Source organism: Psammomys obesus, unplaced genomic scaffold, assembly GCF_907164565.1.
Source record: "Psammomys obesus unplaced genomic scaffold, mPsaObe1.curated_primary_1811, whole genome shotgun sequence".
Classification (NCBI taxonomy): domain Eukaryota; kingdom Metazoa; phylum Chordata; class Mammalia; order Rodentia; family Muridae; genus Psammomys; species Psammomys obesus.
In genome coordinates, this window is record NW_026585690.1 from 2,682,669 (window position 1) to 2,696,865 (window position 14,197).

General features: G+C 41.1%; 1 protein-coding gene across 4 annotated transcripts in view; it reads left to right on the top strand.

Moving 5' to 3' along the window:
• Positions 1 to 1,852: 1,852 nt before the first annotated feature.
• Positions 1,853 to 14,197, top strand: part of Ankrd17 (ankyrin repeat domain 17) — a 133,896-nt gene continuing 121,551 nt past the window's right edge. For 2 of the 4 annotated variants that reach the window (XM_055595971.1, XM_055595982.1), the window contains exon 1: positions 1,853 to 2,336. In XM_055595971.1, the coding sequence (XP_055451946.1) occupies positions 1,968 to 2,336 (369 nt within the window). In that variant the 5' untranslated portion in view covers positions 1,853 to 1,967. The remainder of the gene's footprint in view (positions 2,337 to 14,197) is intronic. The other 2 variants (XM_055595999.1, XM_055596009.1) reach the window with 1 other exon arrangement.

The window sequence follows — 14,197 nt, forward strand, 5'->3', positions numbered from 1 at the left end:
TTTGTCATTCTCTCAATACTGACAAAAGATCAGAACATTTCTAGCATTTGGAAAATTGAAGGAATCTGTAGTCAGTCAGTGGCTTCAGTCCTCTTGTGAAATTTGAAGTCAGTCATATAATGAAATGTGGCTGGGATTCAAAGATTGCAAAAGGTATTCAAGTGGAAAGTGAGACAAAGGTGCTGAAGGACTTAGAGAATGGACAAGGTGCAGCTGAAACCATCCAGTCTGAATCTTTGCCTGTCAGGTACATAATGCAGTGCTCTGTTCTACACCGGAATTCAGCCAGCAGTGCAAAGCAATCGGCAGATGGCTAGCACTTTGTATGTAATATTTACCGTAGCACACAATACACAGATAAGCCCCCGGAAACACACTTTCATTTCATAGATTACACACACAGTAGGCACATGGTGAATTTTTGCTTGAATGAATTGATTTAGTCATCACCAATTCTTCCATGGTACTCTGTAGCAACTGCCCACATTTCATATGGTATGCCAGTGCTAAAAAGAAGTAAAATGCAAAAAAAAAAAAAAGTAAAAAAAAAATTTTTTTTCAGGCACTCAGCTAAAGTTAGAAGTCTTAAAATGGCAACTCTGTCAGTTGAGGCACTTTTTATCGTGTGCCAGTACATCTGTCTTTTAATGTTTGCTTCGTTTTCCTTATGCCACTACTCGTACTAGACCAGAAATGGCTAATTCTGAGTTCAATAAACTACACAAACATGACATGGTGGGCGTGCAGACCTATATAATCTCAGCACTTTGGAGGCTTAGTAAGGAAGATCGCCAGTTCAAGGCTAGCCTAGGCTAGCCACGCGGGAGGCTGTTTCGAGTGCAAAGCTCCATTTCAAAAGGTCTGCGAGTTCTCCAGGTCCTTAAAATTATCTTAGAATTCAGACCGAGAAATACACACAATGCTGGCACAGCTCCGACATCCACCTCTTCGGATCTGTATAGTCCTAAACTTCACTAACTCAGTTCCTTCATTTAACACACGTGTAAAAAGTCAGGTTAAGGAAGTGTGTGATCCGAGACACAAACTCTGGCTAGTTATAAAGTTCCAGGACCGTTCCAAGGTGTGGTTGGTGGGGGGTGGAAACTGAGTTTCTTTTGGACCTGACAGGAACCCTCTCCTTACACGAAGTCATCTCCGCCGATCCAAAGGCCTCTCTGTGTTTGGCGGTGGAGAAAATGGCCAGGAAAGAAAGTCCATCCAGGAGGTCCGGGACGAGGCCCCACCTCCCGGATCTGGCGGCCAGGCATCCCGCTAGCACCCTGGCCCGCGCTTCCGCGCTCGCCTCCCCCTCCGCCCGGGCCTGCTGCTCTCCATCCCGCTGCCTCCGCTCCCCCGCACCCCCGCGGGGGGCCGACTCCAAGGCCCCGGGAGCCGCACTTTGCCCAGGCGGGCAGCGATGCGCGCGCGGCCGCCGCGGCGCCGACTGATGGCGTCACGCGCGCTTCCGTCTGCGGCTGCGTTCTAATCCGGAGCCAGGAAGGAAGGAGGGAGGGCTGCAGGGCTGTGTGTGGGGGAAGTAGCGAGGAGAAGACAAGCCATCCCGGCGCTCGCCCGTTCGCCCGTGGTCCCCTGCCTGCGGCTCCCGCTCCGGCTCCGGCTCCCCAGCGGGAGCCTCTCCACGCGCACTTCCCCCGGCGGCTCCTCCGGGACGCCTGCTCGGCTTCCCCGGGCACCGCGCTCCGCCTCGCCCTCCCGCCCTCCCGCTCGCTCCATCCCTCCCTCCGTCCCTCCCTCCCTCCCTCTCGTCGCCAGGCTCCCCGCCCTTAGTATCGCGAGACGAGGTGAGAGCTGGCGGAGCGGCGGCGGCGGCGGCGGCAGTAGAGGTGACCGAGGCGGTGGCGGCGGCGGCCCGGAGTGCTGTGTCGGCCCCGGCGCGGCCGAAGTCGCGGTAGAGCGGAGCCCCCCCACGCCCCTCCCCCGTCCGCGCCCTCCCTCTTCCCGCAGAGATGGAGAAGGCGACGGTTCCGGCGGCGGCTGAGGGAGAAGGGAGCCCCCCGGCGGCGGCGGCAGTGGCGGCCCCCCCCGCGGCGGCGGCGGCGGCGGCGGAGGTCGGCGGCGGGGCTCGCTCGGCCTCGTCTCCTCGTGGGATGGTGCGAGTGTGCGACCTGCTCCTGAAGAAGAAGCCTCCGCAGCAGCCGCACCACAAGGCCAAGCGCAACCGGACTTGCCGACCCCCCAGCAGCAGCGAGAGCAGCAGCGACAGCGACAACAGCGGCGGCGGCGGAGGAGGAGGAGGCGGCGGCGGCGGCGGCACCAGCAGCAACAACAGCGAGGAAGAGGAGGACGACGACGACGAGGAAGAGGAGGTTTCTGAGGCAAGGGCCTGGTTTCACCTCGAGGAGGGAGGAAGGGACCGTGGGGGGCCGAAGGTGGGAGGGGACTTGCGGTGGGACCGGGCCCTCCGGGTTGCAGATCTGTCTTGGGGACCAGGCTTTCGACTGGCCCCTTTCTTTGCTCGGCCTGAGTCGTGAGGTGTGGGAATGTGGGGGAGGGTAGCTGACACGTGGGGGTGGGAGGACCACAGGGCGCACCGAGTTGGTGAAGAGCTGGCTCCCCTAAGATGCTTCTTCACAGGGTTCAGCGCGGCGGGGGCTCGGGGGGGGGGGGGTTGGTTGGATTCCCGGGTTGCACGCTGGAGCAGGAAGGTGGTCTTTTCTGGGGCCGGTAAGGCCACCTCATTCCCGGGGCGTGGGCGGAGCTAAAGCGGGAGGGGTAAGATAATAGGTAGAGTCTCTTGGGGCACGACTACGAGGTTGGTAGTTTTCTGTCAGTGTAAGGTGGAGGAGAGCAATTCTGGAGGGGTGGTGAGATTGTAATGGACTCGGACCTAAGTATTTGTGTCTGGGAGAGACACGTGAGGAGCTGTACTTTTCCATACTGTTTTGCTGCAGGTCTTTTTTTTTTTTTTTTTAAATTAACTGTTGTGGTTGCTGAAGTAATCTTCACTTCCTCGATTTAGGAAAGATTTTGGATGAACCGATCTTATATACGTATGCACGTACAAATGACTTAGTACATAAAGATTCTGTTTGACGCTCCACATACATAAGTAGTATCATCAGGTTCTCCTTTGGTAAGAAAGAATCAAACCAGACCCTGCGTCTATCATCCATCCATCCATCTATCTATCTATTTATCTGTCTCAATCAATCATCTGTCAGTCAGTAAGCGGGGAAGAATCGTCTTAGGTTTGTTTGTAGTGAGTGGGATAAGGAGGCCTTATGATTTGTCCTAGTGATCTGGTTTCATAACTGTTTAAGTTTTTCCTGGGTCCACAGACAGGCGGCGTGGTAGGACCTTATTCCTCAAAGAAGGCCTTTTAACCCAAAAGCTTAGTGAACCGTACTGATAGCAAACTACGACCTACCAGTTGTTAGCGCTTTTATATCTAACCCTCTTGTCAGTGCTATGAAATGGAAGCTTTAAACACCCTAATATGGAGGAAGAAGTAATTTGAGGCAGCAGAGGGAAGAAGCTGTAGAAGTTGATTAAAACTTAGTTCTAAGAGAGATCATTAATTGAATTATCCAGAAGAACTGTCTGCCACTTATTTCCCTCCCTATAGAGCCTGGCAAAAGGTTGCTTTTGAGTTAATTTTTCTTTCCCTCTCCATCTAGATTCTGTTTAAATAGAGACCTTGGAAAGGGACCTCATGAGGCTCACCTGTTAGCAATAAGACCAAAAAAAAAAAAAAAAAAAAAAAAGCCACTTTTTTTTTTTTTAAACCTACATAGAGTTCTAAGAATAAGAATATATACACCAAAGCTGCTCCTTTCTGTTATTTCTATTTGGCTTAGTGTGTATGAGTGGTTTGTACTTGGTTAAGCCTGTTGATCAGGCTTCATTAGAAGCAGTGGTGACAAGGCTTAGTGTCCAGCAGGCCCAAGGCCCTAGATACCATTAAATCAAACAAACAACAAGAGAAAACAAAACTTTAAAATTGAAACAATGATGAGAGAGATGTGATGGAATCTTTTTCTGTTCTTAATGCTTAGAATTAACCAGTTTTATAATTCTGAGAAATAGGGAGCATTTTCCCACACAGCTCAGCCTCTTTTAAAAATAAGAACAGCAAGGCTTAAAGGAAACTGGTTATGTCTGATAGTTGCAAAAGTAGGAAGCAGGGTTTTTAGAGACTGGGTGAGAACAGTACACTTTGAAAGTGGTGATTTATTTCCTTGTGTCTCCCTTCTGACCTATTTCAAAAACTGGTGCTGAATTTCAGGTTTAGCAGCTGTGAGCAAAATACCAATATTAAGATTTAAAATTTTCTAACTTTAAGGTCTGGTTTGGAACAAGGTCACATACTTGATCACTTAAGGGACTATTTTGCTACAAACTGCACCCACCGAGGTAGATTTGTCATTGGAATATGGCCTCATAATGCTTTAGGTTGTAAGTGGCCCAAGGCTTGTAGGCATGTTAACTTTATAGGGCAGGGGGAAATAAGTTGTTATATATATTAACTTGGACCAACTAAGATGGTGCTGATTCTTCATGTGTTTTGTACAGTCATTGGCACAAGTACAGCGATAGGTTTGCCATTTGTTGGGTGAAATAATGTGTAAGAAAGTGAGCCATAAAAAAAAATGCATACAGCTTACGATGAGAAATGGGCACCTCTGCATCTTTGATCAGAGTGGAGAAGTGAGCCCTATGGTGCTGTCTGCCAGAAGTCAGAGGGGTGGGTTGTACAGCACTTTCTTTTAACTTGCAGGGTCTTGACATGTCTTCAGAAGTTTGATTTTCAGGACCTGGGAAGTGTACTTTTTCTCCAGAATCATTGTTTAGCTTACACAATTTGAACAGGAAGGTAACATGGTCCTTGAGCTAATTCTGCAGTAAAAACTATCAGAAGATTAGGAGAAAATATGAAACCTTATACTTTTGTAGTGTATAACTTGAAAAGGTAAAGGATGATTTAACATGACACAAATAGGTTGGTGGTTTTGAAGAAATGTTAGCTGAATATTCTCTGTTGAAAGGAGAAAAACAGAGAAAATGGATTTAAGTAAGAGCTTTATTTGTAGGTTGAAATAACCTACTTATAGTTAGGGATCCCCAGAGTGTCTCAGAACAGGATGGTAATGTTTCTGTTTGCAAAGCCTCAGCTGTATCTGGAAAGAATATAAAAGATTGAAAGCTTTCCTTGTGTCTGCCTTTTATTTGACACAAGACCTTAGCTCTAAGTTGAAAATGTAATTTTCTTAGCCACTTTTATGTTGCCACTAACTAACAACATAAAATTCATGTTGTTTTTCTTTTGAAATTAGTAGACTGAGTTAGATTACAAGAAAAGAGTGAAATTGGAAGGGTTTATACTTCATTTCAGAAATAACATTGCATTCTATTGAACACACTGGGATATGAGTAGAAGGCAGCTTTTTCTAAAGCAGAATTTAAAGGGGGGGAATATTAAAGATATTTTTGTTTTAGTTCAAGAGTAGTGTTTTTGTTGACTTTTGAAGCATAAAGTATAAGTATGGTGGAATTCGACCAGAATTCTACCTATATTTGTAGGAAAGAGAGATAAACTTACGGAATTTAAACAGTGAGTGAATCAGTGTTGATAGTGCTGAAAGGATTTGCAAGGCTAGGAGACTTTAGAGCTATGAAAGAGGTAGAGTTGAGAATGTAGGAGACAGGGTACTATTGGAGAGTTAGACTCTTGAAACTTATTTCTGTTTTTACGTATTTATTTTTTAATGGGAAAATGTTAGGTTCCTCTGTTGTAAATGCATGAATTCAGATTAGCTCAGAGAAGCTTACCTGTACTGTTTCCCAGTTCTTTTTTTTTTTTTTTTTTATAGCTGATTTAGCATTATGGGGATAACATACAGATAATGTTTAGTTAATGTAGTACCAGTTCTAGGGAATCCCGAGTTCATTTAGGAAACCATGAGTAGAGTTTCTTCTTCCTTCTTATATCCAGAGTCTGTGAATATGAATAGCTGATGTTTGGATAAAATGTCTTTCAATTTCTTTCTTTTTTTTTTTTTTCTTTCTTTCTTTCTTTTTTTTTCAAGACAGGGTTTCAGTATATGGCTCTGGTTGTCGTGGAACTCACTCTGCAGAACCAGGCTGACCTCAAACTCATGAAGATCAGCCTGCCTTTGGTTCTTGAGTGCTGACGTTAAAGGCATGGCACCTCTGTGCCCAGCAGCACCATTCAATTTCTTAATTACTCTCTGTTATGAAACTCTTCCCTAGGCGTTAGACAGAAAACAAGTTAAACTAATCATCATTGACTGTTGAATGCCTGGTATGTGCTTTAAGCCTTTTACTTGTATTTGTATTCTATCTACATTGTAAGAACTAGTAGTTGTGTATGAAGACCTTGTTAGTGGTTATAAGCATGGACTCTGTGTGGATTTTGCGTTTGGTTTTTTTGACCCATTTCTTATTGGTTTTGTGGTCTTAATTAAGTTACTTAACCTTTCTAGCCCATTTTCTTACATGTAAATGGCATATGATATGTATATGATAATAGGTCCTACTTTACGAACAAGTCCTAGACTTGCTAAGAAAGTAAAAGGAGTTAGTAAAGTTTTCATATTTTACTTTCTCCATAATTCTATACAGTAGGTGTCACCATATTTATTTCATTATTCAAAAATGAGTTAACATTGGATGTTTGATGTGCATTGAGTAAACAGTGGTAAACAAAGCTGTTTTAAGACATGTAAGTTAAAAACACGGAAACGAGTCAACAGAGGTGGGAAAATGTAAGAATGAGGTGTTAAATGGTTAATTATAATCTGCTTATGTGAGTTTTAGTAGTATAAAACGTTTTGGCCAGGGCCAGTGAGATGGCTCAGAGGGTAATGGCACTTGCTATCAAGCCTGGTGACCCGACTTTGATTTCTGGAACTTAAATGGTAGAAGGAGAGAACTGACTCTTTTAAGTGGTCTTCTGACCATATTTTCCCCTGTTGGTTTTTTTTTTTGTTGTTGTTGTCTATTGAGTCATTAATTTTACAGGCAAAGATACTAGTTTAAAAGAGGTTTCCATGACTTTGTGAGGGATATATATTTAATAAGTGATTGATAAACTACTAAGATAGAGCTAATAAGGATTGAACCTGGATTTGTTTGATTCAAAACATGCTCATTCGTTTATTACTCATTTATTCTTTATTATGCTAAAAGGAATATATTTTCTTTAAAATGTGGATTGTTGACTTGGAGTCTAGGTAGATAAATAGTCTGAAATTACAAGGTCTGTTTATTAATTTATTTGGTTTGGATTTTTTTTTTTCTTTAACTTTTTTCACAGCCTGTTTTAGCTTATGTCCATCTTTTATTAGCTACCCAGAAAGTTTGTGAATCTGACATCCCTTCATTTGGACCAGGCTTTGACAGACTGCCCCTGAGAAAGTTGGTGGTAACAGAAAAGGCCTATTATGATAAGCAGTGCTTTCTCTCTCTTCTCTTGTGAGTCTTAGTGTCTTACATGTTTGATTTTCATGAAGCCTGATTTTGTGTGAATAGTACATAAATATTCCTCATTGGCTACTTACTCTGAAAATGTTTAGAACTTCGTATGCTAAAGTAAAAGAATTTATTTGTAACTGTTTATATTGGACCCATTCAAGATATTTTTTAATTGGGTTCTAATTTTTATTTAATTTTCTCCATCTTTTTTGTTTCAGAATGCTCCTGTGTGTGTGTGTATGTGTGTATATTTTAAACCCCTTGATATAGGGCTCTTCTGTGTGGCTTTGGCTGTCCTAAAACTCGTTCTGTAGGGTAGATTGGTCTTGAACTCACAGAAATCAGCATGCCTCTGCCTTCTGAATGCTAGGATTAAAGGTGTATGCCACCACTTCAATTCCTGGCCCGTTTTCTTTGATTTTTAATGCTTTATTAAAAATTGTTTTATTTTCTCCTTTTTGATCTTTTGAGACGGGTTTCTGTGTGTAGCCCTGGCTGTATTGGAGCTGTATATAGTCCAGATTGACGTATAACCAGGATCTGCCTGCCTCTGCCTCCTGAGTGCTAGGATTAGAGGTGTGTGCCACTGCTTCCTGGCTAAAATTAGTATTTTTATTTGCATAATTGTTAGCATTGACTGGTTTCATGTTTTTGTTTGCATTGCTTTTGAGAATTTTCTTTTTCATTCCATTGGCTTTCCTTTTTTCTTGGTGATTTGTTGGTGCTATTTATATTTATGACTATTCTTTATGTTGCTCCATATATTCTCTTTATATTTTCACAGTATGAAAAGGCATTTTGCTTAGTAAATTGTATTACTATTTTATGACTCATAAAACACTCAACACAAGAGACCTTTCTTGACCCCATAGTTAAGGATTCTTAGGAATATATATATATATATATATATATATATATATATATATATATATAGGTATTAAGTATTCTGCTTTCTAGAGGTAATGTGGTACTCCTTTGGACATAGGATTCAATTATTTTGTTAATTTCTTTCCCACTCTCTTTCCATAGCAGTTGATTGGTTTTATACTTCTTAACCCAGCTTCAATTTTTCTTTGTTTCTTTTCTTTGTGTGTGTATTTTATTGGCTTGATGATCTTTTTGCTTCTCTCTACCCACCTCAGTGCACATCTTTTGATTATTTACTGATCTTTTTTGGTCCTGTCTTTGGTCTGATCTTAGGTGATTTTTGTTTTACCCTGTGTTTTGTTGTATTGCTTATAAGCCTTAAAATTTACATTTCCAGTCTAAACTTCTTAATAATTGAACTCAGGCTCTGACCACTCAACATTTGTTATACATCTTTTCTTCTCACACCTAATCTTTCCTTCCTTTAAGAAAATCAATCCTACTCAGCTACCACATACAGCTCAAAGGAGAAGTCACAAGTTCAGTACTCTGAAAGCTCAAAAAAAAAAAAAAATTCTTCCTCTTGCCTAACCTATTGTATAGTGGTGACTAGGAATAAGGTGACTGTGATCAGAGTTCTTTTAGTGAGGAAGAGAAAGGAGGTACTGGTTATCTTTGGTCTTCCGGGTAGCAGTCCTGAGGCTGTGCTGGCCATTGCAAGTTCCAAACACAGTTTGCCCTTGGAAGGAATGTTTTTTTTTTTGACTGTTTATGTGCTCGATTTTGTTTTTTGGGGTGACTTTTTCTTGATCATATTTGAAACGTAGTAGGCGTTGGAGAGCATGACAACCCTAGGAACGTCACTGCTGTGTAACCCTGTGCCTCGTGTAGTTTAGGTTTGTGACTTACAGGATAGTGTAACTGTGGGACTCAGAGGACAACTTTTTCTCCTATCCCATGGGTCCTGGGGATGGAAGTCAGATTGTCAGGCTTGGCAGCAAGCATCTTTACCCGCTGTGTCCTTATCACATTTTTATAGATCATTAATATAGTTTGGTGATAAAACTACTGTCAGTAATTTGAGAAATTTCTATTTTTAAATCAGAGCTATATGACATAACAGTATAGCAAAGGGTCTCCTGTAACTGTTATTTAAGTGCTGGCTTCTTATTTATTTTTGTGGTAGTCTGACTTCTCTTCCTCCTGGCTACTCGAGGACATTGGAAATAGTTTTGATTATTAGTCAGGAATTAATGAGAGAAGCAGAACAGGTAGGGGATTTATATATGATTGATACATGATTGATAGATTGCATTCAGAGATTTACTAAAGGGAATTAATTGTCTTATAAGATGATAAGAACTGCCTAAATAAGCCAGTCTAGGGGACAGTTAGGAAGCAAAGTTTGTGAGCAAGCTAAAATTCATGGCCAAAGGCTGGAGTTGTTCTTCCCAGCACTCAGGAGGGAATAGTGAAAAGAGAGAACAGTTACGGACACAGACTTTGTTAAGAGTTCCATTTTTGTAGCAAGAACAAGATTTCTTTTAACAGCTCACTCGAGTAGGTAATGCCCACTAAGAAAAAATCACTCTTGTTTACAGTTAATTGATTAGGGATTTATGTCTTCAAAATCTCAAGGTAGAACTTACATTAGTATTTGATTGAAGGAAGATATTTTTCACTACAGACTGGGTGCTGCCCTCCTTTCTTAGAATAGCCTAAACATTCTGTCATCAGAGGCCATCACAGGTAGGAAAGGAACACTCAGTCTGACGTTTGCTACTTTTTGGCAGGGAAGAAAAAAATGCTTTAAGTCATATAATTATTGAGTATTTTAGAGTACCAAAGCAGCCTTTTCTACCCTGAGAAGTACCCAATCACTGGGCCTTCTGTAGTGTAGGCTCTTTTAGGCTTTCTTAGCATTGCTTTCATAGGCTGCCTCTGTTTGCCTACTGTTTGCAGTTTAGTTTTGGGTTTTGTTGTTGATGCATAACTAGCACCCTCCAATATGTTGTTTTTCTGCTTTTTTTTCAGAGTGTGTACTTAATAGATACGTATTATGTTCTCTTTGCTATTATAGACAAGGGATTTCCAAATGTTTCCTAGGTATAAGCAGAGGCCATTGCCAGGCGTTAAGTTCTGTAAATTTTTAGAAGTTTAGGTTAATGCCATCTGATTTCTATATTGAGGAATTAGATGAATGATTGGCGTGAGAAAACTTAGACATGTGCTCCACACAGGGTAGAAGTAGGTTAGTTGTTGTTGTTGTGGGTTTTTTGTTTGTTTGTTTTGTGTGGTCCTTGTAAGCATCCATAGATCTAAGTTGCGGCTGTCTTAGCTACTGTATCATGGCTTGAGTTGCACCACTTAAAGTAGACACTGTGGCTATTGAGCCCTTGAAATGTGGTTAGTGGCGTCTAAGAGTCTGGTTTTATATTTTGGTTTAATTTTTAAACTAACTTTAAGTAGTCATGTATGGCCATTGGCTGCCATATCAAAGAGTGAAGATAGAGGACATTACCTACCATCAGCACAGAACATTCTGATAGCTCTACCTTACAGTGTTGATTTGATCTAAAAAAATCTAATGTAGAATAGCTTACCAAAATGTGTTCCAGATGATCAGGACTGCTCTGATTCTCAGGCTATGTTTGTGTTTAGTGATAAAGCCTTTAAAAAATAATTAAGGTCAAATCAGCTCATGGATAGGTCCTACTCTAGTTAGACTGGTTTTCTACTCTAGTTTGACTGGCTAGCTACAGAAGTCAGATGTGCAGAGGAGGCTGTGTGAAGATGAAGGAAGAAAGTTGTCATCTGCAAGTAAGGCAAGATGCCTCATGAGAAGGATCTCACAGTTCTAAACTTCAGAACTGAGAAAATGAATGCTGTTTGAGCCATCCAATCTATGGTATTTTTGTATGATACCCTTAGTGAATTTGGCTGCCTGTGAGAAATAGAAAGCAGAAGGACAGTCATGGATAGACTCCTGTTAAGGATTGACCAAGGACTTGTAAATATTACTTCTTGTTTACATCCCTTAATTTTATAATTTAGTTCTATATTTGACTGTGCCCAGCTAAAGTTTGTGGGAAACTGGCTTTATACTAAAAGAAGGGCTGTGCGGACTTCGGGGGATAATATATTACAAAGTTCTAGGATCACTTTGTCTTTTTAGCTATCAATACTAGAGAAAATGTCTTTACTGATTTTCTGAAATAATCTTGTCCTAGTGTGGGCTGTGGTTCTATTTTTGAAAAAGATGCTTCATTTAGAACTAGCTTATATTCACCATGTAGAAGTTGAATTAGGGGAGTTTATTCCCATCCGAGTCTCAAGGAATAGTTTCCCCTGTTAAAATTACATAGTGGGAGAATGGAAAGGGAAAGTATAGAACCTCCAAATTATACCTTGAGTCCTTGTACATCATGCTTTTGTTGCTTCTAGCCTGTTAGTGCTGGTTGTTACCATACTTAGATTTCTTAGGACCCTCCTAATTTGGGCTCCTGCCTGGCACATTAGCTTACCCTCTTTCCCCTCATCCCTCCCCATTCCTTATCCATCTTTTCTCCCTCTCTCATTCAGTCCTCATGTAACGAGTGGGCTCATCTTTCGTAGGTCATTACTTGAATTCTTACTGTTCTTAGAATAAAGTTGAAGCTCTTAAATTGGTCTGCAAGACATTTAGTGGCTGCTCCCATTGTTTGACTATCATTTTGTATCCCTTTTAGGCCATACATATCTTTTTGTCATTACGAGGTTGAAGTTCTTAGAACTTGTGACTTTTTTGTGTTGATATCTTTTACGTAGGCTGTTTTTCTCTTGGCTCGTAATTTTTCTGTTTATTTTTTGTATTTTATTTTGTGAATATGGGTGTTTTGTCTGTGTGTGAGTCAGTGTACTACCTTCTTGCCTGTTGATTATGAAGGTCTGAAGAGGGTGTTGGATTCTTGGAACTGGAGTTACAAGTGGTAGTGAGCTGCCATGTGGGTGCTGGGGATTGAATCTGGGTCCTCTGGAAGAACAGCTGTCCTCTTAACCACTGAACCATCTTTCCAGCCCCTCTTGAACCCTTGAAGTTTCAGAGTGGATTCTTCAGCTGTCTAGGTTATTGAGGGAGACTTGCCTTGCTGAACCTTCTCTTTCTACCTTTCCATTTTTACCTTGAAGTTGACCAGGATAAGAAACAGAAATTCCATATTGATCCTTTACTAAGCTTCAGCAGTAAATATCTGATTGGATTTTAAAGCCTGTTTGTTAACACTTTTAAAAGGTGTGTGTGTTCGTGTACGGGCATGCTTGCCTGTATTCCTTAGTGTCTTGTTTGTGCCAATGACATGGACATGTGTTTGTGAGGTTCAGGTTGTAGTCCTTGATTTCTTTCCCCTGTATGAAAGCTGTCTCTTCCTTGAACTCGGAACTCACTGACGTAGCTAGTATAGCTAGCCAGTTTGTTCCAGGGATCTACATTCTGTCATTGCCTCTTACTTGTTGGGATTACCACGTGAGCTGCCATGCCCACCCAGCCTAACATGGGTGACGGGGACCCAACTCTGATATTCATGCTTGCACAGCAAGTGCGTTACCCACTAAGCCATTTCATCCTCCAGTGACAAGTTACAAGTATCTGTGGTTTCAGATGATAAACTGTATTATACCAGGCTGCTTTAAGTTGTAGAAGACAGTTGTCAGTTACTGAGTTTGTCCGGAATTTGGAATCTAACCTGTTAGATATGCTCTAGAATTATCTTTTGCAAATTATCATAAATATTTTTGTTTATGTTTTGGTAGGACATACATCATGCCATGATGTTGTAGCACTGGGTCGTCTAACCCATAAACACAGTCTTTTTCAGGCTCTTCATTTTTTATACCAAAGTTACATGGTTTTGTAGTGTTTTTTTTTTGTTTGTTTGTTTTTCTTAAGATTTATTTGTTATGTGTACAGTGTTCTGCAGGCAGGCCAGTAGAGGGCACCAGATCTCATTATAGATGGTTGTGGTTTCTGGGAATTGAACTCAGGACCTCTGGAAGAGCAACCAGTGCTTTTACCTCTGAACCATCTCTATAGACAGCCAAGTTGTGAGGTTTTTGTAGTTTTTAATGATTCAGTTTTATGTACATGGGTATTTTGCCTGCATATATGTCTGTGTGAAAGTGTTAGATTGCCTGGAACTGGAGTTACACTTGTGAGCTGTTATATGTGTAATGGGAATGAACCCAGGTCTTCTGGAAATCAGCTAGTGCTTTTAACTGCTGAGTCAGCTCTAGCAACTGGTTTACCTGGAACTTCCCTATATAATCCAAGTTGTTTTTAAACTTCCAGAATTTTGCCCGCCTTTGCCTTCCCATTGCTGAGATTAAAGGTATGCACCACCGTGTCTGGCAAGTTAAGCAGTTTTCATACAGTGAAATTTTCATACAGTGGAAAATTCATATAGTATATTGTTTTATAGTTCTTATTGCTGTAATGAAGTGTATCTTCCTTCATATCTTTTAATTTTTCTTAAACCATAGACAATATTGATTTTGATATTTTTATCTTCTGCATGAGAATTTAACCGAATTTTTAGTTTATTCAATTGAATTTTTAAATTGTTATAGTGACAAGTGACATTAGTATATTATTTCTGTCTTTTGTTTTTCAATTTTTATGCCAAGTTTTTTTTTTTTTTTAAATCTTTCTGTGCCAGTTTTAAATGTCTCTAAAATGTCCACTGTCAGAACAGGAGAAAGGGAGGCTATCCTTTTTGTCCCTTCCTGTTGTGGAGCTGTATCACCATTAAATATAATGCAGATAACATTTAGCAGTATAATCAATCTTTCTTTCTTTCTTTCTTTCTTTCTTTCTTTCTTTCTTTCTTTCTTTCTTTCTTTC